Below are 25,887 nucleotides of genomic sequence, written 5' to 3' on the forward strand. Positions count from 1 at the left end.
GATCAGACCGGGTGCAATCGTTTTTGCGTTGTTCTTTCGCAGTCTTGCCATCTTATTCTCTGAACGCAACCCTCATGATCGGACGATTGTAAGGACAAGGCTACATATGATATCGTATAACAAACTAATGGATACAAACTCGATCAACGAGAGCAGCACAAACGAATGAATCACTTATCAAAGTTGAATCCCCGATCCCAACAGCGGCACAAGCACTTTCCTAATCTCCGCCAACTGTTTCTCCAAGCTCTCAACCTGCTCCCTCGCCTTCACTCTCTCCATCTCTCGCTTTTCCTCACTCCTCCTTAATTCGGCCCTGACGTTCTCTAGCTCGTTCCTCAATTGTTCCCCTCCATCGACCTCCTCGACTTGTCTCCTCAAACTCTGTTTGAACCCTTCAACCTCCTTCGTCAATTCGATCATTTCTTGTCGTTCCTTAGTTCGTTCCGCTTCGAGTCCTCCAAGCTTTGACCAGAGATCTTGAATTTCGAGTCGTTGTTGAAGTACCAACGTCCTTGATTCTTCGAGTTGCACACTCTTCGTACGAACGAGGTTCGGAGCAGCGAATTCTGAGATCGATTTACGTTTAGGTTCAAATTCTTCCAAGTCGAGATCGCGCGCTGGGGAAGGAGGGGAAGCGAGTTGAGGAACTGTTGTTGGGGACATGACGCTGACGTCGAGATCTTCTGTTTGATCAACATCGTCTCCGTCGTCGGAAGGAGAGTGGTGGTTGAGAGGTGCAAAAGTCGAAGATTGGTGGATTGTGGCGGATTGAACAGCTTTTTCTTGTTCGGCGAGGGCGAGGGCGATCTCGTCTTGAGTGAGGAAGGGGGAGGGAGGTAAGGAGGGGAGTCGGTGGTGGTAGGTCGAGGGAGGAAGAGACGTAGGAGGAGCTGGGAACGAGTAAACCGAGGAATAATCTGCGACCACCAAAAGTCAGTCTCAGTCGTATAGAACGCGGGTTGGGATCGCCAGAGCTCACCATCGAATTCGACGACTTCGTCACCAGTGTTGTTAAGGGAGAAATCTAGAGGACCTGGGGGAAAGCACCGAAAGAGTTAGAAATCTCGATTCGTCGAGGATGAGCTTTGATGAAACTTGCCTCGCTCATCTTCTGGTGACAGCTGCACGGTTTCCACATTCTTCCTCGAGTGCCTTTGCTCATCGACGCTTTGAGCCGGAGTCTCAATCGAAGTTGCGTACGAAGAATCGGATCGAGGACGAGGAGTTTCGGTGAGTGAGTCATCGTTTGCTCCTTGATCATCGCTTCTTGGTTCCTCCGCGTCGTCATCATCGTCGAGGGTGTCGAGATATCGAGGGATATCCGTGGAGGGCGAGGGTACTGATGGAGATTGAGATTCGACTGGAACGGGAGGGGCGAGTCGGAAAAGACCGCCTGGGGGAGCAGGGGCGGCTCGAGGACTCGAAGGAGAAGCGACGTTGGGCGAAAGAGGGATCATCGGGGGACTCGCGCCAAGTTGCGGCGTGGTCGATTCGCCGAGAGCGTCGACTTCGATATCGAAATCGGGTTCAAGAAGACCGTCCGCAATGGCACTCCAGTTCACGAGGAGCCATTCGAGCGCTTGATTCGCCTTCTTGCCGTCTTGGTCGTCGACGAGATCGGTCGGGCCGGTAATGATCATATCTGCCCGAGGTTTCCTGTGTAGGGAGTGCGACGAGGAGGAAGCGGAAGAGTCGCGTTTCTTGCGAGGTGACATGATTGAAGTTCCGAAGAGAGCTGAGACAGTTGAGAGAGGAAGGGAGTTCGAAGGGAAGAGCGGGATTTGGGAGAGGAAAGCGATGAGGTAGACGAGGAGGGAGAAGTTGGAGGAAGGGAGAAGGCGAAGGATGATTTGAGCAGATGCGACTCGGCGAGGGAGAGGGTTGGTCGAATCGACACAGCCGGTGAGGAATAATCGGTAGACTCGCTCGTCGAGGACGGGTTCAGGCAAGTCGTGAAGGTACTTCTTGAGTCTGTTTCGCTCACGAAAAGTCAAGTCAGCTCAGATGTTCAATCTCCAAATGTGAAGGCGCGAGGACTCACAGAGAACAGACATTGTGGATCGACTCGACGCTGAGGTCGTGATGCTCGCCGTAATCGGGAGCGGCATCAAAGATCTGAACGAGTCGCGCCACTCGACCTGGTTCACCCGCGAGTTGCAAGAGTCCCGGCACCTTCGAACCTTGACCATGTCGGTAGATCTCCTCGACTGTACTGAAGCATACTCCCGGTAGGTCGTGTCGTTGTCCAGCGATCATGCTCGTCACGAATCCGTATTCGGCGACTCGCGATAGTTTCTCGCCAAAGACGACTCGCTTGGGAGCAGGCATCGGAGGTGCAGATTCTTTCGCTATAGATGGAAGCTAGTCAGCTCACTAGCTGTCAGAGCTGACACATGGAAGAACTCACCTTGAGGAGATCCAGGATTGCTCAATGCTCGACGCATCATTTTCCCGAAGAAGGACTTGTGTTCATCCGCTTTTGGCTTAGACGTCTTCGATTTCGTCAATTTGTGGGACTCTTTGGGGGTTGCGGCGGGAAGGAAAAGCTGAGATTTGCGAGATTCGAGTTTCGAAGAGTTCTAAGCACGATGCAAACTCGTCCGTCAGTCTTCATCGAGCTCAATCGCCGCTCGACGTTGAAGGAAATGGCAGCTCACCGAAGCAGTAGGTTGTTGTCCGTTGCCGATCCCGAGGATGGATTCGGCGACTCGAATCGCGATGAAAGAACCGGTCAAAACTTCAAGTTTCTCCAACAGGTTGAGCCTCCAGCCGTACCCTGGAACGTCGGACAAATGCGTTGTTCGTCGAGCGAGAGTGATCAAATTCATAGTTCCTTTCGAGGCGGGAGTGATCGTTCGAGAAAGAGGGAAGGCAGCTGCGAAAGAGTCGGGAAGGATCATGGGAGGAGGAGGGCGAATCGAAGGAGAAGGAGGAGGTGGTTGTGACTTTGCGAGAGACGAGCTTTCGAGCGCGGGAGATTTGTCGTTTTTGCGAAGAAGTGATCTCTTGCGCGAAGATCCGAGACTGCCACTGCGAGCTGGAGGGTTCGATTCTTCCTGTTCCTCAGCGATACTGTCGTTCATTTGATAGGTCGTCGATGCTGAGGCAGGGTCGAGAGTGACGCCGAGATCGAGTGGTTGTTGCATCGGTTTAAAATTGAAATTGACTTTGCCAAAGACGGGAGTGTCGCGGAGAGAGTCTTCACGACGGTGCTGTTTCGGAGACGTCGATACTGAGAGATGAGGAGTGTGTTGTGGCCGAGGAGCAGTGCTGTGTCGTCCAGAGGTGCGAGAGTGTTTTGGCCCGAGCGAAGGTGATCTTTCGTTTCCTCCTCCTCCTCCTCCTCCTCTTCCAGCGTTCGACTCTTCGGCTTCTTGGCCCTTTAAGCTCCACTGGGGAACAAACTTGGGATTGAAACCAAACTCATCCCTCATCGCCGGAGTGATTTTCTTCGAGTTTGAATTCGACGAGGAAGAGAGGGATTGCGACATGGGGAACGAAGAGGAAAAGTCGGCGGGAGGGGTACGAAGTTGAGTTGCTAAGCCATAGTAAGGAGTCGAAGGCGAAGAGGGTTTGGATCGAGTTGATGTTTCTGACATTGTTCTGTGGGAGAGTTGGAAAAGTTCTTTCCTCACTTCCTCGTTGTCGTCAGAGTTGAGTTCGAAAATGAGGGAGTTTGAGTAGCTTGAAGAGCGACGAGTATCACACGGTAGTGAACGAGCAAGGTGATAGAGAGGAGAGGGAAAGAGGAGGCCGGCCTAACTGAGTCTCAGACTCCACACGGCCTTACGACAGACGTAAATTACACATCCCATGGACCCCTTGCTTCCTTTCTGGCTGTGTGCGGTAAGAGGTCAAATTTGTTTCGGTCCAGAATACGAGGAGGGAGAAACATTTTTGACAAGTCGACTCTTTCCTTTCGCGGTAAAATTTACCTTCGTAAAACCTCGAGGTGTTCAGCCTCACGTTGCTTTCGAGAGCCTAAATCGGCGAAGATCCGTCAATCACTCTCCTTCTGTGACGGAACGAAGGAAGGAATTCAGCCGACGGAAGGAAATCGAGTTCGAAACGAACGAGGTCGATGGTTAATTTTATGCAGACTGACCGGAGAACGGACGACGCAGTGTCGTCGACTGTTGGGAAAGGCGACTCATGCGTACCATTCTCTTCATTTCGGATTCTCACCGGAAGCGAAGAAGCAATTCGAGATCCGAGCGCCGAACCGATTTACGAATTTCATCAAGAGGAGAGGAGGAGAAACACTTCTCCCTTCAAGCCCTAGCCTTAGAGCTTTGAAATCGCCTTCTGCTCCTTGGCAAAGTTCTCGTCAATGAACTCGTCAAGTTGTTTCGTAATGCCGTTGCGGAACCGACGATCCTGGGAGAACAGACGATTGAAGCTAGTCAGTCTTCGCTTTTTCCGTCAACTCTCGCAGGTCGCACGTTGGCGAACCCGCTCAGTCCAGAACAAGTGAGTGCGGAGAAGGCATCACGAGGCGGAGACGTACTTGAAGAACCCAGTGATCTGCTCCTTCGATGACTTTGACCGTGAGATTGCCGCCGGGGAAGCATTTCATGACCGCCTTGTTCTTCGCCATCGCAGGAGGTAATGCATCGTCTTTGGCCGCGGATAGTACGAGGGCAGGAATGTGAGCCGGGAAAGGCGGAAGTTGAGCTTCTTGTTCTTCAAGGAAATTGATTCGTCGAGTGCGATACCAGTTGAGAGGATGCTGCAATCCGTTCTTCTGGAAAGTCGATAGGTAGTAGTCGTACTCCTGTAGGGTCGTGGATCGTCAGCAACGAGAAGACGCTCGTCGAGTCTGGAAAGTGAACCCTGCCGCAGAATGGACGGGACGAAACTCACAGGTTCGGAAACGGGTTGCTTCAACTGTTCTCCGTTCTTCTTCTTGTCGATCCAGCCTTCGATGATACGTTTCATGACTCCCTCTTGAATCGCAATTCCTCCAGTTTTCTTCTCGCTTTTCCATTTCTCGTTGAACATTCCAGCAAAGAATTGAGGCGCGATCTCGTCGAGCTTTGCTCCGGTCTCTTGCTCTGCGAAGAACTAGCCGTGAAAGAGGAGAACCGGAAAGTCAGCTTGCGAGCGGGCAGAAGGAGGACGAAGGGAAACCAGCTCACAAGCTGATACCCAAAGTTGGGCATTTTCGTGTGAACGAGTTGCTCGAGGTCGAGGTAAGGGGTCGAAGGTTGAGCAGGAGGCAAGTAAGGAGTGCAGACGCTCGCGATGGCGATGACTCGATCTGGAAAAAAATCGACAAACCTCCAAGCGACCATTCCTCCCCTGTTGTCCCCATTCTCGCACCTTCGTCAGCCTTTCCCTCTCTCCGAGGGTAAATTGTCGAGCTCACCAGTCGTGTCCGAGCACGATAACTCTTCCTTTGACCCCGAGTTCATTGAGCAAACTGTTCATGTCGTAAGCAACACTTTTGTAGCTATACTTCTTGAGGTCGGCCGGCTTGTCGCTGTCTCCATATCCCAACTGCGAGGGACAAATGACTCTGTAACCTCGAGCGGCGAGTGCAGCAATCTCTTCAGGTTTCAAGTGGGGAAAGGTTGTGAGGAGCTTCATTCGGACGCTGAGAGTCTCGGACAGGGATAGGAATATTGACTCACGGTATCTCCATCCGTACCAGAGATCAGGGAAACCGTGGCATAAGAGAAGAGTCGGAGCTTCGTTGATGCTGCCTCTGAAGTGCTTCGGATGTTGGTCTACACAGTGATAGCGATTGCCTGAAGCCGTCAGCACGAATCGGTGGTTGTAAGTGGAAGGATCAGTCGGCTTTGGGGTCGTCATAGCGTGGTCGAGCAGGAGGAGTGAAAGGTCGAAAGGAGGGAAAGGATCGGGTAATCGGTCTGACAACTCTCACTTCGCCTGAAGCCCACCTGGGCAGCTCGGAGGGTTATTCCACGCTGTATGGTTCCCATCAAATCCAAGCGTGCCCATCCGGAGTAGCGAGAGAGTTGCAGGGAGGTTTCATCAACAGCTCGGCTTTCAGCAATCCCAGTCCTCCTCGCAGGTGTTCCAGCGCCGATTCGATAGCCCAGAGAGCGCAGAATAGGTTTGAGGACGCTCACATGGCAATAGGGACTTTGACCGAGTGATGGAACGAGCCCAACCTCACTCTTCGCTTTTCTGCCTCCTCCTACTTCTTTCAATCTCGATAATACAGTGATGGCTATTCCAGCAGGACCCTCAGAAGCTCCTATTAGAGCTGCATCTACCATGCGTACGTCCCCCGCTCGCTTCTACAGTTCTCTCTTCCTGACCTGAGGAGCACTCTCTCTCATCGTGAACAGGCGGTACAATCGGCTCGTTTTTCGGCGTGTTAGGTCGTGAGTCCCCCTTCCCTTTCTCTCGTCGCAATTTCGAGCTAATTGTCGACTCTCTCCTCAATCTACGAGAAGTCGCTTTGCCCGTGTTCATTTATTTCAAGAACAAGAACGAGGTCAAGAAACGAGAACAGTACCAACAATCGAGAGTGAGAGGAGGGGCGTTGGCCCAGAGTATGGAAGGTGAGTTTCTTGTGCCAATTATGTCGTGAAAGAAATGAATCGCTGAGATGGATGCGATGTTCGATAGGTACGAAGGCTTGAACGACCTGAGACGAGCAGAATGTATGATTGTAACAGTATGCAGCTACGAGGAATCATCCCTTTTCAACTACAGACGAATCGACCTGATTTCAATCGGAAGAACGTCGATCACCGTTACTACACGGCGCGACAGACTATCACGGAAGGAGTCTGCAAACTCTGTTCCACTAGGAAGACACCGACGAGTCGAATGGAAAGCTGCGGCCAGCTTTGAGATGGAAAACGTCGTCGAGCGTCAGACGCGCGAAGCCGGATCGACGAAAATGTTCGAGTCATGGCTTGCTGGCGACTCGGGAGATGGCGCGCCCGCGACAGGTCTAGGGCGTCAGCGGAGGTTGCGTGCTCAGAAGCGGATGGGAGCGGTGGTCTCGCAAGGAAACTTTGAACCAAGCGAGAGATTCGTGAGCCAAAATGCAACTCTCGGACGGCTCTGTGCGCGGCTAGACTTGGTTTTGGTTTGGTGCTGTCTGTTCTCTCTCCGATAGAGCGTTTCCACGAAGAGAGAAACACAGCGGTTCGGGTCAGAAGCGTCGGTTCGCCCGAAACTATTTCGAGGCGACCTGACCTTATCTTTCCGTTACGCTCTCTCCTTCTCACCGCCGACCGCTCGAACGACACCTATAATGAGCTGTTTACTTCGAGCAACCCCTAGACGGCGCCTCGTCACTCCCACAGCTCGCTCTTTCACCTCGACCGCTTCATCTGGTTTCCTCGCCAGGAACCGCCCATCACTCTCTAGCCTGCCGATAGACATTTCTCCTGAAGTACAACAAGCTCAAGCAGAGGGTAGACCGATCGTAGCTCTCGAATCGACCCTCATCACTCACGGTGAGCTCTCCGATCTTATTGTTCAACTTCGCTCCTCCTATCCCTCGTACAGTCGGGTCGAGCCGCGCTGACACCACTCTTTACCTACCTCAAGGTCTACCGCCACCTCATTCAGCATCGCTCCCGAACGAATGTGAAGCAATCTTGCGCGAACAAAATGTCACGCCCGCGACTGTAGCTCTACTCGGAGGGAGGATAAAGGTCGGCCTTACTCCTCAAGATCTCGATCTACTCGCAGAGAAAGGATGGGCCGCTCGACAAGGCGACAAAGCAGACAAGGACAGGCTATGGAAAGTCGGAAGGAGAGAATTGGGCGCGGCTCTGGTCAAAGGGTTAGACGGAGGCACGACCGTAAGCGGAACGATGGCAGTCGCTCATTTGGCGGGAATTAAGGTGTTTTCAACGGGAGGTATTGGCGGAGTTCACAGAGGGGCGGAAACGAGTGAGTTTTCGTTTTCGTTTTCCTTGCTGCCTCTATCAAGCTGACAGTTGAATGCTGTGGCAGGTTTCGACATCTCGAGTGATTTGATCTCCCTAAGCGATACTCCGGTCGTTGTAGTCTGTGCGGGTTCAAAATCGATCCTCGATATTGGACTAACTCTCGAATATCTGGCAAGTGTCCTCTTCCACATCTCCACTATGGCCGTCTGCTTACTGCATGCCATGCCTAACAGGAAGCACATGCTGTACCGGTAGCTGGGTACAAGACCGATCATTGGCCAGCTTTCTACACGGCCGAATCAGGATTCAAAGCTCCCATGCGACTCGATTCTGCGCTCGAAGTCGCTCGAGCCATTCGTGGGTCCTACGCGGCGCTTCTTGGTCGTCTCCGTCTGTCAACTGACCTCATGTCGCCGCGTTTGCAGGTATGACGGATAAACTCCAACTCCCCTCTTCTCTCTTGCTCGGTAACCCAATTCCAGAAGCTTATCACGCCGTCGGAGAGGAATTGCAAGAAGCTGTACAGGTCGCGGTCGCAGAGAGTGTCGAGAACGGAATGTCGAAACGAGGGAAAGAAGTAACTCCTTGGTTGCTACAACGAGTCGCGGAACTCACACAAGGAAGGAGTCTGGAGAGCAGTCAGTTCACTCTATCTTCTCGCATTGTGATCCTTGACTGACTCGTCTCGAGCGGTTAGACAAGGAGTTGATTCGAAACAACGTGAGAGTCGGAGGACTCGTCGCAACGGAATACGCAAAACTACTGAAAGAAGAAGAGGTTTGAATCCCGTTCCCCTCTTGTCCCACCATATAGAAGTACTGCAATGCTAAGAATATCGACGATTTGTCCCTCGTCTACTCGTCTCGTTTAGCAAGGATCACCTGCTTCGTCGTTCATGCCTTCTTCACCTCTACAAACCCGCATCGATCCCTCTTCCACTTCTGCGACAACAACTCCCTCAAGAATACCAGCGACCCCTTTGTCCACTGCCTCGCTTGCTGTCGTCGGATCTCTCGCTGTCGATATCACGATGCACCCTTTCTCGAGTTCACCTCTTCAGACGACAGCGCCCGGAACCGTTTCCCTCACGCTCGGAGGTGTCGCCGGTAACGTTGCTCGAGCAGCACATTCGATCCTGAACGATGAAAGAACCCTCCTGATCGCGCCGATTGGCGAAGATTTGCTCGGGAGTGTCGCAGAAAAAGGTCTCAAGGACAAAGGGATGAGAACGGATGGACTCATCAGACCTACAAGTGAGTCGGGAGAAGAGACAGAAGCGAGGACGGCGACGTGTGGGTATCTCGTAGATGAAAAGGGAGAGTTGATCGGCGGGGTTGCGGACATGAAAATCGCGAGAGAAGTTGAGGGTCAACAGGTGAGCTTTGCTTTCCGTCTTTGTGACAGTCTCTCCGACACAGATGCGCTGACACGATAGCCCTTCTTCTGCCTAGATTGTCAACAAGCTCAAGCAAGCTCAAGCGAAAGTCGTAGCGTTTGACGGCAATCTTTCTCCCGAATCGATGGCTCGAGTTCTCGTTCACTGCGGACAGTTCGACATCCTCAGTGAGCCCCCTGAATTCCCTGTCGCGACTGATCATCGAGCTGATAGCGCTCGCCTTTCTTCAGCCTTCTTCGAACCTACGTCGAACGCCAACTCGCTCAAACTCCTCACCGCTTTACAACAACCCCTGATCACGTCCCTCCCTCCGACCGGACACCCTCTCGTCACGTACTCTACACCAAACATCCACGAACTACAAACCCTCTTCCAGAACGTCGCCTTTTCAGACTCCTCCATCTTCGAGCCAGGTCAGTGGTTCGACGGCATCACAGTCTCTGCCGATCAGCTCTCCCTCCGACTACCCTCCTGGGTCGTCAACGAAGGTGTAGCGCAAATGGCGGTTCGACTACTACCGATTATCGGTACCCTTTTCGTCAAAAGCGGTTCGAAGGGAGTTCTCGTCGTTCAGAGAGTCTCGGGAGTCGACAGAGTGTCACGTTGGAAGCAGTTGAGACCCGTGAAGGGCACCGTCGTCGTTGGAAGTTCTGCAACACCGAGTGAAGCAGTCGTGATTCGACATTACTCGGCTTTGACACTCGACGAAAACGAGATGGGATCAGTGACTGGCGCAGGAGACAGTTTGGCGGGTGCAACGTTGGCCGCCCTCGTCTCGAATTTGGATCCGATTGTTCCATCAGAGCTCGATAAAATCGTAGACCTCGCTCAACGGTATGGGAAATCCGCTCCTCTTTCTTCTACTCTCTCCGATGACTCACCCAAATCACCTTTAGAGCCGCGATCAACACTCTCAAGAGTAGGGAAGCTGTCGGAGACCACTCTCATCTCCGAAAGCTTCTCGCCGAAAGACAATGAGCTGAAGAATGCGAAATTGCCGCTGAGGGTAGTGAATAAACTGAACGAAGGGGTGTATGACGAGCGAGAAGGGTAAAAGGGGATAATGCGATAATGAGACAGAGAGACAGGAAGAAGGGGAAAATCTAGGATGAATTGGTTGCGAAAGTAGATTTGGCGAGAGTCCGAAGTCGTGAACGGGATCCGGTTGGTTTCTCACTCTGTCGTGGTTGATGCTGGTACGAAAGGGTATATTGTCGCTGTTGTAGTAAAATCACACGATTCAATCAGGATCCTTTCGAGAGACAAGCGATGAAGCGAGATAGGGCAGATTTCACTCACCTCTTCGTCGAGAACGGGAATGTTGACGATAGCTCGCTCAACGAGCTTGTCGACGGGTAATGTCGGCGCTATTCTGCTGCAGTCGAGCACGATGGCCGCGCTTCGACCCATCTGAGAGAACTTGCTCCAATTCACCTTGCCGTCTTTAAGATCACTCTTGATCTCATTGACGACCGTGATATCTTGCAAGTGCACACCACTGTTCGTGACGATAGACGTCAGCGAGATAGAGGCGGTGGGCTTGAGAAGCGACGTACAGATAGGGGATCATGTTAACGCCGGAATTCGCAAGCGCGAGTCGATAAGCGCTAAAAGACTTTGTCGCCGCCATCAATCGATTCAGACTCCTCAACTTCTTCGGAAGTCGATTCGCTTCGGTTTCGACGAGTTCGGGTCTTCGAGGTTGGGTCTTCGGATCGCCATCGAGTTTGTTCGTGACGAGTTCCATCGTTTCGCTGAGTCGGAAGATCGGTTGAGAGTTCAACCCGGCGAGTACTCCCATCAGAGAGTCGAAATTCTCTTGTTCTCGTAGGGCGAGAGCAATGAGAAGCATCTTCTCCATGATTCGAGCACGTTGTTTGAGCTTGCCTTGAACGAGAATGAGCGAAGCCGTCCAATTCGCGAGGTACTGTCTCTCAGCCCTTGTCAGCTTACCTCCAAACAGTAGAATCGAGGGTAGAGTGGTAAACTTACGTTGACGAAAGCGATCGATCTCATTACGTTCGTATCTGAATCGCGAAGAGCGACTCGAGGATTCGCTGGGTCTCTCGGGGCGAGAACGTGTCGAAGTAAATCACGAGGCTGTTGAGAGACAATTAGACGCGTGTCAGTCATCGCAAACGCTCGAGCAAGGAGGTGAGAGAGAGTCGATTTACCGTCATCCCACCAAACATTTCCCAAGCTAATCTCGTGATTTGTAACGCGACTTCTTCCTCTCGCATCTCCATGATCATGTTCGAGAACTCGATCAAAGCTGATGCACCGATACCACCCTTCAACTTCAAGCTCGTTGTCGACATTTGAGCTTGATCTCCCGAATCTTGAGTATCGAGAGTACCGGCGTCGGAAGGCGTTCGAGTAAGGAGAGTCGACGTCTGCGAGCCTGAGCCGTCGTTCGACATTGGGATCGAGAGGTTCGTCGCGTTTTGACTGTTCGATGAATCGTAAGAGGGCGCGATCGAAGGTCTTCGACCAGCTGGGAGTTCGAGTTTCGGATCAGTCGGGGATCGACGAGGTGAATCGGGTACGTCTTTGTCGGGAAGAGCGTAAGAAGCTTCGGGGTCGGATTGAGTCGAGATTGACGATAGGAGAGGAATTAGTTCGAGCGCATAGTGCGCGACCCATGTCGCTCCGCTCGGTAGGAGTGACTGAAGGAAAGGTGATAGGATTGCGAAGGTGCTGGGCGCGGAGAAGTCGCCAGGATAGTTTTGCATCCAGATCGATAGAACACCGCAGATTCTGAGAGTTCGAGAGAAGAGAAGAGTCAGCCCACGCTCGCGGTATCATCAAAGAGAAGGAGAACTCACTTCATCTGAGCGAATCGGCTCAGGAGTGGATCAGATTTTAGTTTCTGAGCGACAAACTCGAACCTTTCGATGAGTTTTTCGACAACATCGAACGGTCTCGCAAATCGACGATACGTGATCAAAAAGAGCGTCACGTAAGCCTCATCTGCGAGCGATTCGATTTTCAGTAAGCTCAGGTTCAGCGACTAAAAAAACGGAGATCGCTCACCGTTTCCTGTCACGGAGGCGTACAAGAACTTATCGATCAAGTCCTCGCGGCTGAAGAAGAGATCGAGAGCAGCCTGTTTCGTCGTAGAGCTAATCCAGACGACAACAAAGTGAGTGAGCTGCTGTTTACAGAGCACGAGTGGAGTGAAAAGTCAACTCACCCTCTTCGCTCATCGATTAACGGTTGTTCCATCTCTCCAGTCTCCGCAGCAGCCGACCTCTGACTCCCTGGTTGTCCGTTGGAATCTTGCGATTCGTACGTCGGCGCGGCATCGCTGACATAGGTCGGAGCTGTCGATTTCGGCGAGAGTGGTTCTTCAGTCGCCGATTTCGAAGGGGGATGAATAGGAGTTTCTTGCGCTCCGATCGGTGCTTCCTGTACGACTGATAGTCCAAGACCGAGTGCGTCACTGTGACCGTGGGAGCTCCCTCGAGGCGAGTGATAAGAGTCGATCGAGCCTTGAGCGTCTTCGGCATACCCGGAATTTGACGAGTTCCCAGCATTGAACGGGGATCTTGAGGTCGTCGCGTATTGTACTGAACCCCTACGACTAATCGCCGGCGAGTTCGAAGCGACCGAAGGAGGTCGATACATTTCCCCTCGATTCTCCATAATTTGACGAATGATATATTTGAACGATTCCTTCGTCTTGCGAGTCGGATCTTCGAGTCCTCCGTCGAGGGTGACGATCCCTGCTCCGTATATGTTGCACACTTTTGCGGCTTCGGTCGGGTCTGTCGCGTTTCGACCGAGTTCGGGAGGTTGGGCTTTACAAGCGAGAACGATGAGAGGGACGTCGGAACCGCGAGTCCAGAACGCTTTCAGGAGGACGGAGAGCGAGGAGAGAGCTTCGGGATCCGTCGAATCGTAACTGTCCAACGCGCCAGAGTGATCAGCCTCGAAAAACGTTTGAAAGTCATATCGAGCGGACTTACCAGAGCATGGCTCCCTCGCACTGAGGTAGCCCATCGGGCCAAATCACACCTTCATCGTTGTATCGCAACAGGTGCATATCGATCTCGAGCACTTCGATCGTTCTTCGGCTGCCTCCTATCGTGAATGAGGTCGTCGTCGTTGTGACTAAACCACACGAAAGTCCTTCAGAATCTCTCGCGTATGACTCTAGTGGCGAGGTGCTTACCTCGATTCCCGACATGATCCTCTTGGACGACGGTTTGACGTTCCGTCGATCTAGGTTTTAAACCTTTCTTCACGACTGATGATTTGCCAACGTTTCGAGGCCCAACAACAGCGACGACGAAATCTGCTAGCGAGTTGGGGGATGTCGGTGCGATCCCCTGTGATGCCGACATGCAAACGAGGTCGTCAGTGAGAACGAAGACGGGAAATGACGAGAAGAAGTGACTGCGCACAGACGGCTGATTCAGATCGAACCCGCTCAATCTCGACACCAACTCTGCTTGCTCGTCTTCGTTCAAGTCATCACCATCACTTCGATTCCGTCTCTTCGGGGCTGCGGCCATCGGAGTATCCGGATAAATCGGTAACGAGAGTTTCCCATCTCTCCGAAACGGGACTTCGTCACCCTCCAGAGTCGAGAACGTTGCCGATGGATTTGGTGGGGTTGAAGGTGCGTAATTCGGATGTAGAGGAGCATCGAGAAGCGGAAGAGAAGGGACAGAAGGTAAAGTTGGAGTTCTCGCCGCTTCAGGAGATTGAGGAGCGTCATGGAACCGAGTTTCGGGGGAATCTAGTCGATCTATCGAGGGTGAAGGATCGAGCGCGGGTTGCGAGTTGACAACGACTTCCGCCTCATTCTCGTTCTCGTTTTCGTTCTGAGTTGATAAACTCGCAGTTTCGAGAGTTCCTCCATCTTCGTCCCCGTAATCCGTTTCATCATCTCGTACTCGTCCTAGGTCTCGAGTATACTGTTCCCCTCTTCTCGCCCATTCAAACTCCCCTTCGTCATCCTCCTCGGCATCTTCAGTCTGCGAAGCTCGTTCCGATTCCTCCTCCTCCGCGACAGCAATCGCATCCACCGCTCCTATCCCTAGCCCAGCAGCTTGGGCTTCAAATAGCCAACGATCGGCTTCCCTCGCCGTATGACTCATTCGATGTGAGAAAGTACCCGTCGCGAGTTGTTGACGAGATGGACGTCGATTGAGCGAAGGGGAAACGGGAGGTAATCGAGAATTGACGACGAGTGGATCATCGTTGACGGTCGAAAGGCGAATCGGGGAAGATGTAGAGTATTGAGCTTGCGAGACGGAATATTGAGTAGATTGAGAATCGGAAGAAGGGTGGGAAACGAGGTTTGGTCGAGAATGATGTGGTGATGTCGTATTCGATGAAGTTGGGGAAGGACTGATTGAACTTCTCGAGGAACGTCCGAACGCTTGGAGGGAACGAAACATGCTTCGTCCTTTCCCATTCCCATTTCCGGAATTCGAAGTTGCCGAGGCATCGAGTGAAGGAGTTGGGTTTGTCGGGAGGTGAGCGTCGAGATGTCTCGAGCTTGATCGAGAGAGGGATGGAGAGGAAGTCGCAGAAGTTCGACTTGACGAGAATCCTTCTTCCGGATAGGGTAAATCGAGAGGAGATTGAGGAGGGAGCGTAGGGAGTGCTGGAGAGTCGAATCCGAGGAAGTTCGACGGTCTACTGAGGGAGAGGGAAGTTCGACTGATTGAGCCACTCGTGACTGAGACTTGATCTCGTTGCGAAACTGGAAGAGGAGGAGGGTTTCTCGCGAGACTGTCGAGTAACTCTGGTGGGAGAGCTGGCAAAGGCGGTTGATCGACTCCTCCTCTGTAACTACTGCCAGAGTTTCCCGATCTACCAGATAAAGTCGAAGGTGCTCTGCGCGAAGGAGGTTGAGCTTGAGCTTGACCTTGCGGAGGAGGAGGAGGTTCTCCCCAATTCGAGGGAATCGCTCCTGTTATGTCCCCTCCTCCTTCTTCTTCGTAGTCTTCTGGAATTTCCACCTCTCTCGTCACAAACTTGACCATCCCTCTAGACTTGAGACTGTATGCTGCGAGTGATCACTTGAAAGGAGCCTGAGGGGAGAAGGCGGTGTCGGTTCTTGGAGGAGACGAGACTAGACGGCGTGAATGAGAAGAGGAAGATGCAAGAGTCTGTCAGAGAACCCAAGGATCAGTCAAAGAGGCTCGAGCGAAGATAAAGGGAGGAGAAGATGTTGAAAAAGGAAGCGAGAACCGTGATCTCCTTCATCTCGTGAATGGAATGAATGAAGGGCTCACCTGAATCACAAGAGAATGCTATGGACGCTGAGCGTGTTGTTCGAGCTGCCGAGTAGGTATGAGGGGAGAAGTTTGACGAGTTCGGATCGAAGAGGGGGAAGAAACTGTTTCTGTTCGTGGCTCGGGAGTCGAGATGCGATGAATGCTGAGAATGCTAGAGTATGACTTTGATTGTTGGGAATGCGGAAAGATGCGAAAGAGCGCGGCGAGGGAAATGAGTTGGGTTCAAGAGCGAAACTTGGAATTCTCGCGCGCCGCGCAGAACTCGAAATTCTGAGTCTCATGCGAATTCTCTCTCCCGTCGACGGCTGTCCACGGAAGCTCATACGAATGCGAAACGAAAGCTAGTTGCAGAAAGCCGAGAACGAGTTGCGTAATCGAAACGAGTAAAGACACAGACGTGGGAGAGAAACGAAAACGAGAATGGGGTATCACATGCGAGCGAGGTATAGGTGGATAACGAGGCGTTCATGCTAGCACATTGAGTAAGTTCCAAGTCCGAAGGCACCTTCGTTCATGGGGGAAAGGTCAAGTCGTTGATGAGGACTCGAAGCGGGATCCGAATAGAGACCTGTGAAAGTCGCGACGCATCAGCGGGAGCTCGCTGAATAAGATAGAGACAGTACTCGCCTTCGATAACCCCAGTGGATCGGTTCAATGCGACAAAGTAGAAACCGTTGATCGATAAACTCGATTCGGTTGCTGTGAATTTCTCACACTCTACCTTTAGCTCAAGTCAGACGAGCTTATGAAGAGTGACAGACTCACCTTTAACATTGACGAAATCTTTCTCTTTCCACCTCATCAATACCCAACCTTTCGATTTCTCCTCAACCCAAATCCGATCCTTCGCCCTCTCGAGCAACTCATTCTTCTTCATTCCCTTGAAAGGTCCAACTTGAATCCACGATTCCGCTTCGGTACTCTGACTGACTCTGATTCCTTCGGGAGAAGAACCTCCTGAACCGGTCGGAGAGGGGGAAACGAACAACCCGTTGCGGAGGGGTTGGATGATTGAAGCTGAGAAAAAAGTTGTGACTCGAGTTGGGTGTCGAGAGAGATCCCGCTGGGGACTTTGGATCCCGTAGGCACTCATCAGTCCAGTGACGGTCCCGACGGAAGGATCGTAAGAATGAATATTGACCTGTGAAATGCTTGCGAAGTGATGAGCTCGAATCAAAAGGGCTCAAAAGCTTCGGACTCTCACCTGAACTTCCCAACGTTCCTCCTCTCTCGCAGACCCTCTCGTAGGGTGTCCCTCCGTCGAAGCTTGTTCGTCTCCTCCCATTCTGACGAGTAACTCATCTGCGACTTCCCTCCAACTCGCCGGATTTGATCTCGCATTCGGATTCGCACTCCTGGCAATATTGATTCTCGCTCGTTCGACTGGGGTCAAGTTCGGTGGAATAGGTGCCGAAGGGACTGTCGCAGCTGAGTTCGTCGAAGGAGTTCCGACTGCCGTGTGCGAAGAATAAGGGGCGTATCGGGAAGAAGAGGAGGAGGATGAAGGTCGATTCGTCGAGATGGAATCGGCTGTAGGCATGTACGCGTAATGGAGAGGCGAAGAAGTCGAAGTCGATGGGGTATATGGTCGAAGAGCTGGAGGAGAGGGGTTCCCAACTCGACGAGCAGTCGCCGAGGGAAACGGAGCGAAAGGGGGCCATGCTGTTGATGCCGATGACCGAGAACCGCTACTTCTGCCGCTTGAGGTCGAAGACTTTGCGTTCGTGACTTGTTGGCCGAAGAAAATGGAACCGGGAGTGAGGAAAGAAGTGTAAGAAGTCGAGGAGGAAGGGTCGAGAGGTAAGGTAGAATCGATGGAAGGTTTCGGTGCGGAATCGATAACGGGAGGTGAAGGCTGAGTTGGAGGGACGTCGTCCACGTTTAGAGGTTGTTCGCCTAAGAACCCGGGCCAAATCGCAGGCGCACGAGAAGCTGTCCGCGAAGAGAGTGTTTCGCCTCGAAGCATGTCGGTGTCGTCCATGTCCTCGTAACCTTCGAAATCCTCGTCGGTTCCTTCTCCATCGAATCCGAAGATCGCTTCCTCGACGTTCGCCGGTTCGTACCAAAGCCCATCGTCTCCTTCTTCCTCGTCGTCTGAATCTCGCAGAATTCCCCCAAATGTCGGAAACCCGTAAATCTCCCCTGCACTCGATCCCGTCCGCGCCTGTAAGCCATCATGTTCTTCTCCTTCGTCGCCTCCTCCTCCTCGAGCGTGATCGTCTACATCGACCAGATGATTCGGAGGTGGATCTTGAGCCAACATTTGCATCAATTCCCTCGCTCTCCTTTCCGTATCTCGTTCATCCCACTCGAGTTCCATGTCTCGTCGGTTCGTGTGTCGTTCGAAGAGGGAAGTCGCGGCTGAATCGTCCTGAGCCGGAGTCGTTCCGTTGTTGACGTACGAAGGAGAGGTCAATTCGCGAGCGCGTTCGACTGCACTGCGAGCGTTCTCGATCAGGTGTAATAGTTCGTCGTCTGTGGTTGAATCGGCAGTTCGAACGATGACTGAGGAGGACGAGGGTTGGTTCAATGACTGCCGAGAGGTTCGTCGCCGTCGTTGATTCGGATTTGTTGGCGGTGGAGAGGAGGGCATTCCGCTCTGGGAATGGTTCAATCCCGAGTTAAAAGAGTAAAGGCGAGATGAAGCGTAAGAGACGTTGATTATATCGATCGATGAGGAACGATTGTAGGGAATTTGGACCGACACTTGTCGAAAAATTCTGAAATCTTTCCTTCTCCCTCCTCCCCCCTCCACCCCTCCTCGTACGCTGCCTACTAGCTAGTTAGATCTCCGGAGATCAATCGCTAAACCCTTTTCATCGACGTTCCAACAGTTCTAACTCAGCCGACATGTCTGGATCTGACGACGAAGTGAGTTTTCTTCCCACCCCTCCCTCGTCTGACTAGCGGCTCACCTCGCTGTTTTGCTCCCGCTATTGTAGATCCCCCAACTCGTTGAAGGAAACGACGATGTTTTCGAGGGAGCCATCGGTTAGTTCGAACAGCTCCTACCCCTTTTCTCTCAGCGAATTAGATGGCTAAACCTACTTTTCAACTCTCCCTCGCTCGTCCTGCTGTTCAGGTATCGATCTCGGAACCACCTACTCTTGCGTTGGTGTCTGGCAGAACGACCGTGTCGAAATCATCGCCAACGTATGCTTTCTCTCTCCCGCTCTCTCATTCTCTCATCCATCCGCACTGCTTACACAGTACTTGCTCGATAACAGGACCAAGGAAACCGAACTACCCCTTCCTATGTCGCCTTCACTGAATCCGAGCGTCTCATCGGAGACTCTGCCAAGTTCGTTTCTTCGCAATTCAGTTACAACCAGACTCGGACGGTTCAACTAATGAGCGTGAGCTGTGAACAGGAACCAGGCTGCGATGAACCCCAGGCAAACCGTCTTCGACGCCAAGCGTCTTATCGGTCGCCGATTTGACGATGCTGAAGTCAAGAAGGACATGTCCGCCTGGCCTTTCACCGTTGTTGACAAGGAGGGATCTCCCTTCATCCAGGTCAGTTACCTAACTCTCATTGAGCTGTGTCGGATTCGAACGGTCAAACTGACGAGAGTTCCCATCGATTTTTAGGTCAACTACCTCGGAGAGGAGAAGACTTTCTCCCCTGCTGAAATCTCCGCCATGGTTCTCGGTAAACTCAAGGAGACCGCTGAGGCCAAGCTCGGCAAGACCGTCAAGAAGGCTGTCGTCACCGTCCCCGCCTACTTCAACGACTCTCAACGTCTCTCGACCAAGGACGCTGGTGCGATCGCTGGACTCGACGTTCTCCGTATCATCAACGAGCCTACCGCTGCTGCTATCGCGTACGGTCTTGGAGAGGCTACTGAGAAGTCGAAGAAGGAAAAGATTGTTCTTATTTTCGATCTCGGAGGAGGAACTTTTGATGTCTCGCTTCTTTCTATTACCGGAGGTGTCTTCGCTGTCAAGGCTACCGCTGGAGACACGCACTTGGGAGGAGAAGACTTCGACAACACCCTTCTCGAGCACTTCAAGAAGGAATTCGAGCGCAAGAACAAGCTCGACATCTCTGACGACCCCCGTGCCATGCGTCGATTGAGGTCGGCCTGTGAACGTGCCAAGCGTACCCTTTCTTCCGTCACCCAAACCACCGTCGAAGTCGACTCTCTCTTCCAAGGTGTCGACTTCTCGGCTTCGATCTCGCGAGCCCGTTTCGAGGAGATCAACGCCACCACCTTCCGTTCGACCCTCGACCCCGTCGAGAAGGTTCTCAAGGACGCCAAGATGGACCGCGCCAAGGTTGACGACATCGTCCTCGTCGGAGGATCGACCCGTATCCCCAAGATTCAATCGCTCGTTTCGGAATTCTTCGGCGGACGTCAACTCAACAAGTCCATCAACCCCGATGAGGCCGTCGCTTACGGTGCCGCCGTTCAAGCCGCCGTCCTTACTGGACAAACCTCCGAGAAGACCGCTGATCTCCTCCTTCTCGATGTTGGTGAGTCCAATTTTCTCTCGATTTTTCCTTCTTCTTTCATCTGACGAGGCCGGTTCTCGCGCAGCCCCTCTCTCGCTCGGTGTTGCCATGCAAGGTGACGTTTTCGGTGTTGTCGTCCCCCGAAACACCCCTATCCCCACCAACAAGTCCCGAACCTTCACCACCGTCGAGGACAACCAAACGACCGTCACCTTCCCCGTCTACGAGGGAGAGCGTGTTACCTGCAAGGAGAACCGACTCCTCGGAGAGTTCGAACTTTCTGGTATCACCCCTCAACCCCGTGGACAAGCCGAGCTCGTTTGTACCTTCGAGGTTGACGCCAACGGTCTCCTCAAGGTTTCCGCCCTCGACAAGACTTCGGGTCGACGTGCCAACATCACCATCACCAACTCTGTTGGACGTCTCTCGTCTGCCGAGATTGATCAAGTGAGTCCCTCTTCGTCACTTTGTGCGAATTTTTCGAAACTGATCCTCAACCTTTTGTTCCTTTCTCTAGATGATCAAGGATGCTGAGAACTACAAGCAAGCCGACAAGGACTTCACCGCAAAACACGAGAGTAAGCAAGAGCTCGAGTCGTACGTCGCTTCGGTTGAGAACACTCTTGGTTCGCCCGAGGTTTCCGCCAAGCTCAAGCGTCAACACCGTGCCGCTGTCGAGGCTGAGCTCGTACGTTCCATCTCACTCTTTCACATCGATCACGAGAACTAACTCATTGTCACTCTCCCTCACAGGCCAAGTCGCTCGAACGTCTCGAAATCGAAGACTCTACCGCCGATGAGCTCCGCAAGGCTCACCTTCACCTTCGTCGCGCGATGCAAAAGGCCATGTCTGGAGGTCGTTAAACAACCTTCTTTCCCCCTTCCTTCTTGTGATGTAGTGTCTTCGAACCCAAAAAATCCCGCGCCTTAATCTCCCCAATCCCCCGGTTGTCGTTCTCTTGCTTGTTTTCTTCTCTCTTCTCCTTCGGGGGGGGACCCTCCTCTCTTTCTCTTTTCTCTCTCGCATGTCATTTTTTCTTTTTTTTTTCTGTTCCCCCACCTCTCTCTCTCTCCTCCGTCTTTTGCTTCCCCCCTCCTCTCATATTTACCGCTTGATCGAGATCCCGAAGGCGTCGTCCTTCGAGCTCTCGGAATAAAAGGATTGGATAACTCGCAATGAGGAATCAATTCAGACAGACTTTCGCTTTCGTTCGTTATCGTCGTAGAGCTTGGGGAGGTCAGAGAGATTCGAGAGCACGGTCGATGACGAACTGCAAGAAGTGCAAGTTTGCGATGTTTGGACAACTTCTCCAGTCTTCGTACCGTCATTAAGCACAGAGTCATTGCCGCGAGTTCGAGTTGTTCATAGTCTTGTGTGCTGCACTGTCTGCTTGGCTCCGTGATCCTCGCGGCCAAAGCGAAAGAGAGAAAGAGCGGTGGAAACTTGAGGAGAAAGAGACCTCAAGCGTACCGCGCTCCCTTACTAACTCTAAGCCGGGCTCCGGGGAAATGGAAACTGGAGGGGCAGAGATCTACCTCGTAACCTACTAGAGACTCCCTCCAACAGGCTCGAGAGAACTCCTTCCCGCGCTGAAGTCGCTGTGGCCTGAGCTTGACATTTTGGCTTTCTCAGCTTGGTTTCGACAAACTCTGAACACGGCGCTGTGCAGAAGGGCAGATTCCTCTTCCATGAGAATTATCGAACGGAGGTACAGCTGTCGTGACAGACAAACAAATCAAGCCAAAACCTATTCAAAGACTCCGCCTGGTTCCATCTCACTCTTGCCCATCAGAACACGAGATTTTCCGCCCATTTTTTGCGTTCCTCCCTTTCCTCTTGATACTCTTCTTCGACAGTGATGGCCTCAAACGCGTTACCCGAAACTTCGATCCCTTCCTGTTCCGCCAATTCTTCGAATTCTTCCAATTTCGTCGCCGTAAAACTGTCGGTCCAACTCGGGAGGAACCAATCGTCGTAGCGACCCCACTTATAGACTTCCGGTTGCCAAGCTGGTGCCGTCTTATCTCGAATTCTGGATCCTATTTTGCCGCCCACATTGTCGAATCGGATTGCCTTGAGCGTCTTGTGCTTCTGACGTCCTTTGATGAGCTTTCCAAGTTCGACGAGATTGACATCGGACTCCGGACTGAAGATGAGCGTTTCGAGAGGAAGTTGGTGAAGAGCCTGGAAGAATTCGGGTGCGACGGAAGCACAAGTACCCCCAACGTCGAGCGAGGAGAGTTCGGAAAGGCCGTCAACGAGGGTAAGAAGTGAACCTTCTGGGGAAGGTCCAAAGGCTTCGTAGCGTTGTAGCGAGAGATGCGTGAGTTCTTCTGGAGTTTCGAGTCCTTCGAGGAGGCTATAGATTCGCGAAGTTGGCGCAGTATCCTCGAGGTTGAGCTCCAAGATCAAGGCGAACGAGCAGATGAGACGTTGGACAGAAGAGATACTCCTCGAGAGGGGACCATTCAGAGTGAGCGAGAAGAGGGAGGGAAGGGGAGAAGTCGTATCGGGAGATGGTTTGGTCGAGAGTTTGACGCTTGCCGGAGTACGGCACACCTGGAGCTTCAATTGGCCGAGGTCCAGATAGTTCGACAAGGAAGCGTAGAACGAAGGGTTGAAGGGGTCGTCGAAGCCGTGGAAGCTTGAGCTGAGACGGAGAGTGGTGAGTTTGGGGAGGGACGAAACGGCGACTTGTGGAGTGAGGATGATGGAGGCAATCCTAGACGATCCTTCGATGGCCAAACTTTCAACCCTGTCCAGGATCGAGAAGAGTCGTTCGATTCGGTCGGAAGAGGGAATGAGAGGATCGTCGACTTCGAAGAATCGCATCGAGAATGGCTCCCAGTTACGCTCGACATTGAAGTTGAGATCGATATCGGCGTCCAACACGTGTTCTGCTAGAAGATGTGGATTATTCACGGCGGTCCAACACAACTTGTCGAGTTGATCGTAGGATCGTAGCGAAATTTTACGGTAAAGAGTCGCTTGTTGGAAAGGGTACAATCGTTTCGATAGAGGGTGCACGAGGGATGTATCCAACTCTCCCAGGCGACTGAAGATGTTCCCGAGGAGCTCGGGGGGAAGGCGAGAGAGGTGATCGACCTGGTCAAGATGAACTCTGAATCAGCGAGAGCAGGGCAGTTCGCGAGTCTGACATACCTTTGACTCGTTCATGATAGCGACCGAAGGTTCTCGTGGTTGTCTCGTGGTCTTGAAGATGAGTTGTCGATGAAGAGAGAGGAAGAGAGAAGAGGAGGGCTCCCAAGTCACGTGTCGTCGCAGCAAACGCTTCGCAACTTCGCAAGAATCTCTCCTGTGATCCTCGTTCGACGACATTGACACCTGTATGGACAGAGGTGTTCCTTCCCCGTCGAGTAGTTCGTGGGTGACTGGATAGCCACACGCGTCTAGCCCTTGCAAGAGTAAAGGAAAAAATACAACAACAGCTTCCGCAATTCTGAACATCCGCCTCACCTCCCGGAATCCAACGTTTCCTCTCGTCGGGGACTCGCTTCCTGCTGAGGTCGACATCCTAGGGTCTTGAGGATCGCCTCGATTGCCTGAAACGCAGTCGGGAAGGTCAGGCAACGAAACAGAAAACTCGAGGTGAATCATGAAGTTCGACTCACCTCTCCCTCTGATTTACTTCGCTTCCAGCGCGCCTCGTCTACCTATGCCTCGACCTTCCTCCTCTTCTTTCCCTCTCCATCAAGACCCTTGTCTGACTTTCTTCTCTTTTTCTTCTCCTCTTTCACGGCTTCGGCGCCATCAGTCGCCTTTACTCCATTCTCCAATTCATCCTTGAGACCTTGCGCGAGTCGTACGAGGGATGCTCGGACCGCGCCGGATCCCGAGAGTAGTGCAGAAGAGTCGGATGAAAGGAAGGAAGAAAGTTGAGTGTGAGCTTCTTGCGCGTTGACAGGTCGGAGTCTACGCGCTCGTAGGTGGAGAGGTGCAGGGAGGATTGAACTGTTCATTTTGTCGAGGGGTCTGAACGAAGTTAGAGGTTCGAGAGAGAAGAACGCAAGTCAACTCGTTCGAGCTTTCGGATCTTTCAATCCCGCTCTTTCACTTCCGTTCCTTCTCCGCCGAGCGAGTCACTGCCGAACACAGTTCATAAGCAACCGAAATATACCGAGGCCGACGCGCAGAACAGACGACGCACATCCTTCCAGAAAGTCATTCCGAACACATCAGTTTCAACTCTTCCTCTCCCTCTCAAGCTATCAAGACCCGGTTAAACTCGACTCGCTAGTACTACTCAGCTCAAGATGCCTAGTGTATCCAAGATGGTCTCGTTCGCTTTGTATGCGTTGAGGCATCCGAACGAGGCGAAATCGATGGTTACCTACAAGGCGAGTCGAACCTTCTATCCCCCGCTCGAGGTGTAGAACCGGTAAGCTGACTCTCGAGTATGATAGGTCTGGCGCGACCCGCTCAACAAGATTGATCAGAACCCTGAATCTGGATGGTTCGTCTTCCCTCTCTCCTCAGCTCTTCCGGACCTTTGAAAGCTCACCTGAATTGTTGTGACAGGGATCGAGCCGATATGAAGAGATGTTGGGAGTTCCTCGACATGACTTCGAGGAGTTTCGCGGCAGTCATTCACGAACTCGATGGAGATCTTTCGCGAGTTGTCAGTATGATCTCTCCTCCCTTCGTAGGCCTATGTTTGCTTAACTGACTCGTCTCGTCCTCACCAGGTCGCTCTATTCTACCTCATCCTGAGAGGTCTCGACACGATCGAGGACGACATGACGATTCCGATCGAGAAGAAAGCTCCGATACTCGACAATTTCTACTTGCGACTCGAGGATGATGGATGGAACTTTCAAGAATGTACGCTGGAATTCAGTTTATCGCTCGCTGTATCAGGGCTAACTTGTCTGTGAACAGCTGGACCGAATGAGAAAGATGCGCCTCTGCTCAAAGATTTCCAAGTTGTCATTGCTGAATTCAAGCGACTCGATGCTGGGTGAGCAAGAGTTCGATCTAACTTATGCTAGTTTGTCTCAAACTCTTTCTTCCACAGATACAAAACGGCGATTTCCGACATTACGAAGAAGATGGGAGCTGGAATGTCTCGCTACGCCAAATTTTACGCAGAAAGTGGAGGAAAATTCTCGGTCGATACACTCGCTTCGTTCGACTTGTACTGTCACTTCGTCGCCGGTCTAGTCGGAGAAGGACTCTCTCGACTATTTTCGGCCTCGGGGAAAGAATCTGAATACTTAGGGGAACAACTCACGCTCTCGAACTCGATGGGACTCATGCTTCAGAAGACGAACATTCTTCGAGATTTCCGAGAAGATTGCGACGAAGGACGAGTATTCTGGCCCGCTGAGATCTGGAGCAAGTACGTCTCAAAACCTGAAGACCTTTATCAACCTGGGAACGAGGAGAAGGCGATGTGGGCCTTATCGGAGATGACCGTAGATGCACTCGCTCACGCTACCGATGCACTCGATTACCTTACCCTCCTCTCGAATCAATCCGTCTTCAACTTTTGCGCGATTCCTCAAGTTATGGCGATCGCGACGCTCGAAACTTGTTTCATGAACCCTCAAGTGATGAAGAGGAACGTCAAAATCCGCAAGGGAGCAGCTGTTCAAGTGAGTCTCTCGAATCGCTCGTGCGTTGTAAACAGTCAGAACCAGGCTAACACTTTTCTGTGCAGCTTATCATGCAAGCTACGAACCCTCGGGATGTCGCCTACATCTTCCGTGACTACATGCGAAAGATTCACGCGAAAGCACGAGCGAACGATCCCAGTTTCATCAAACTCGCTGTTCTCACTGGACGAGTGAGTTTCTTTCTTGGGGGGGGGGGGGGGGGGGGGGGGGGGGGGGGGGGGGGGGGGGGGGGGGGGGGGGGGGGGGGGGGGGGGGGGG

General features: G+C 52.4%; 10 protein-coding genes across 10 annotated transcripts; 4 read left to right on the forward strand and 6 right to left on the reverse strand.

Annotated features, from left to right (window-relative positions):
• Nucleotides 1-177: 177 nt before the first annotated feature.
• Nucleotides 178-3,602, reverse strand: JCM6883_004119 (uncharacterized protein; the record flags this gene model as incomplete). Its single annotated transcript, XM_076632998.1, has 7 exons — nt 178-920; nt 983-1,036; nt 1,099-1,124; nt 1,204-1,974; nt 2,045-2,351; nt 2,411-2,582; nt 2,661-3,602. 7 exons carry the CDS (start codon nt 3,600-3,602, stop codon nt 178-180), a joined length of 3,015 nt encoding a protein of 1,004 aa, XP_076487079.1.
• A 685-nt stretch (nt 3,603-4,287) lies between these two features.
• JCM6883_004120 (alpha/beta hydrolase) lies at nt 4,288-5,817 on the reverse strand (the record flags this gene model as incomplete). Its single annotated transcript, XM_076632999.1, has 6 exons — nt 4,288-4,380; nt 4,511-4,777; nt 4,867-5,067; nt 5,142-5,304; nt 5,372-5,552; nt 5,637-5,817. The coding sequence occupies 6 exons, from the start codon at nt 5,815-5,817 to the stop codon at nt 4,288-4,290; spliced, it is 1,086 nt and encodes a 361-aa protein (XP_076487080.1).
• A 378-nt stretch (nt 5,818-6,195) lies between these two features.
• Nucleotides 6,196-6,617, forward strand: JCM6883_004121 (uncharacterized protein; the record flags this gene model as incomplete). The annotated part of the gene is made up of 4 exons (XM_076633000.1): nt 6,196-6,250; nt 6,321-6,356; nt 6,426-6,536; nt 6,604-6,617. The coding sequence occupies 4 exons, from the start codon at nt 6,196-6,198 to the stop codon at nt 6,615-6,617; spliced, it is 216 nt and encodes a 71-aa protein (XP_076487081.1).
• Nucleotides 6,618-7,240: 623 nt separating this feature from the next.
• Nucleotides 7,241-10,260, forward strand: JCM6883_004122 (pseudouridine-5'-phosphate glycosidase family protein; the record flags this gene model as incomplete). Its single annotated transcript, XM_076633001.1, has 10 exons — nt 7,241-7,445; nt 7,540-7,887; nt 7,951-8,057; nt 8,120-8,243; nt 8,312-8,524; nt 8,584-8,663; nt 8,758-9,261; nt 9,338-9,449; nt 9,513-10,116; nt 10,179-10,260. 10 exons carry the CDS (start codon nt 7,241-7,243, stop codon nt 10,258-10,260), a joined length of 2,379 nt encoding a protein of 792 aa, XP_076487082.1.
• A 125-nt stretch (nt 10,261-10,385) lies between these two features.
• On the reverse strand, nt 10,386-15,281 carry JCM6883_004123 (uncharacterized protein; the record flags this gene model as incomplete). The annotated part of the gene is made up of 11 exons (XM_076633002.1): nt 10,386-10,499; nt 10,582-10,780; nt 10,839-11,209; nt 11,275-11,382; nt 11,457-12,039; nt 12,108-12,252; nt 12,316-12,404; nt 12,476-13,186; nt 13,251-13,395; nt 13,457-13,613; nt 13,689-15,281. 11 exons carry the CDS (start codon nt 15,279-15,281, stop codon nt 10,386-10,388), a joined length of 4,215 nt encoding a protein of 1,404 aa, XP_076487083.1.
• Nucleotides 15,282-16,006: 725 nt separating this feature from the next.
• JCM6883_004124 (uncharacterized protein) lies at nt 16,007-18,129 on the reverse strand (the record flags this gene model as incomplete). Its single annotated transcript, XM_076633003.1, has 4 exons — nt 16,007-16,104; nt 16,164-16,235; nt 16,302-16,677; nt 16,741-18,129. 4 exons carry the CDS (start codon nt 18,127-18,129, stop codon nt 16,007-16,009), a joined length of 1,935 nt encoding a protein of 644 aa, XP_076487084.1.
• A 257-nt stretch (nt 18,130-18,386) lies between these two features.
• On the forward strand, nt 18,387-20,856 carry JCM6883_004125 (uncharacterized protein; the record flags this gene model as incomplete). Its single annotated transcript, XM_076633004.1, has 9 exons — nt 18,387-18,407; nt 18,479-18,527; nt 18,619-18,689; nt 18,764-18,837; nt 18,908-19,052; nt 19,128-20,013; nt 20,078-20,439; nt 20,510-20,680; nt 20,746-20,856. 9 exons carry the CDS (start codon nt 18,387-18,389, stop codon nt 20,854-20,856), a joined length of 1,890 nt encoding a protein of 629 aa, XP_076487085.1.
• Nucleotides 20,857-21,781: 925 nt separating this feature from the next.
• On the reverse strand, nt 21,782-23,170 carry JCM6883_004126 (uncharacterized protein; the record flags this gene model as incomplete). Its single annotated transcript, XM_076633005.1, has 2 exons — nt 21,782-23,098; nt 23,156-23,170. 2 exons carry the CDS (start codon nt 23,168-23,170, stop codon nt 21,782-21,784), a joined length of 1,332 nt encoding a protein of 443 aa, XP_076487086.1.
• A 497-nt stretch (nt 23,171-23,667) lies between these two features.
• On the reverse strand, nt 23,668-23,973 carry JCM6883_004127 (uncharacterized protein; the record flags this gene model as incomplete). The annotated part of the gene is made up of 1 exon (XM_076633006.1): nt 23,668-23,973. The coding sequence occupies one exon, from the start codon at nt 23,971-23,973 to the stop codon at nt 23,668-23,670; it is 306 nt and encodes a 101-aa protein (XP_076487087.1).
• A 294-nt stretch (nt 23,974-24,267) lies between these two features.
• Nucleotides 24,268-25,799, forward strand: ERG9 (bifunctional farnesyl-diphosphate farnesyltransferase/squalene synthase; the record flags this gene model as incomplete). Its single annotated transcript, XM_076633007.1, has 7 exons — nt 24,268-24,351; nt 24,418-24,467; nt 24,533-24,632; nt 24,700-24,835; nt 24,893-24,971; nt 25,029-25,608; nt 25,674-25,799. Coding segments are annotated over 7 exons (1,155 nt in total), but the record flags the coding sequence as incomplete, so codon positions are not given.
• Between the last annotated feature and the right edge of the window lie 88 nt (nt 25,800-25,887).

The sequence above is a fragment of the Sporobolomyces salmoneus genome (genome assembly GCF_050403485.1).
Source record: "Sporobolomyces salmoneus JCM6883 DNA, S_salmoneus_JCM6883_v1_ctg32, whole genome shotgun sequence".
Lineage (NCBI taxonomy): Eukaryota > Fungi > Basidiomycota > Microbotryomycetes > Sporidiobolales > Sporidiobolaceae > Sporobolomyces > Sporobolomyces salmoneus.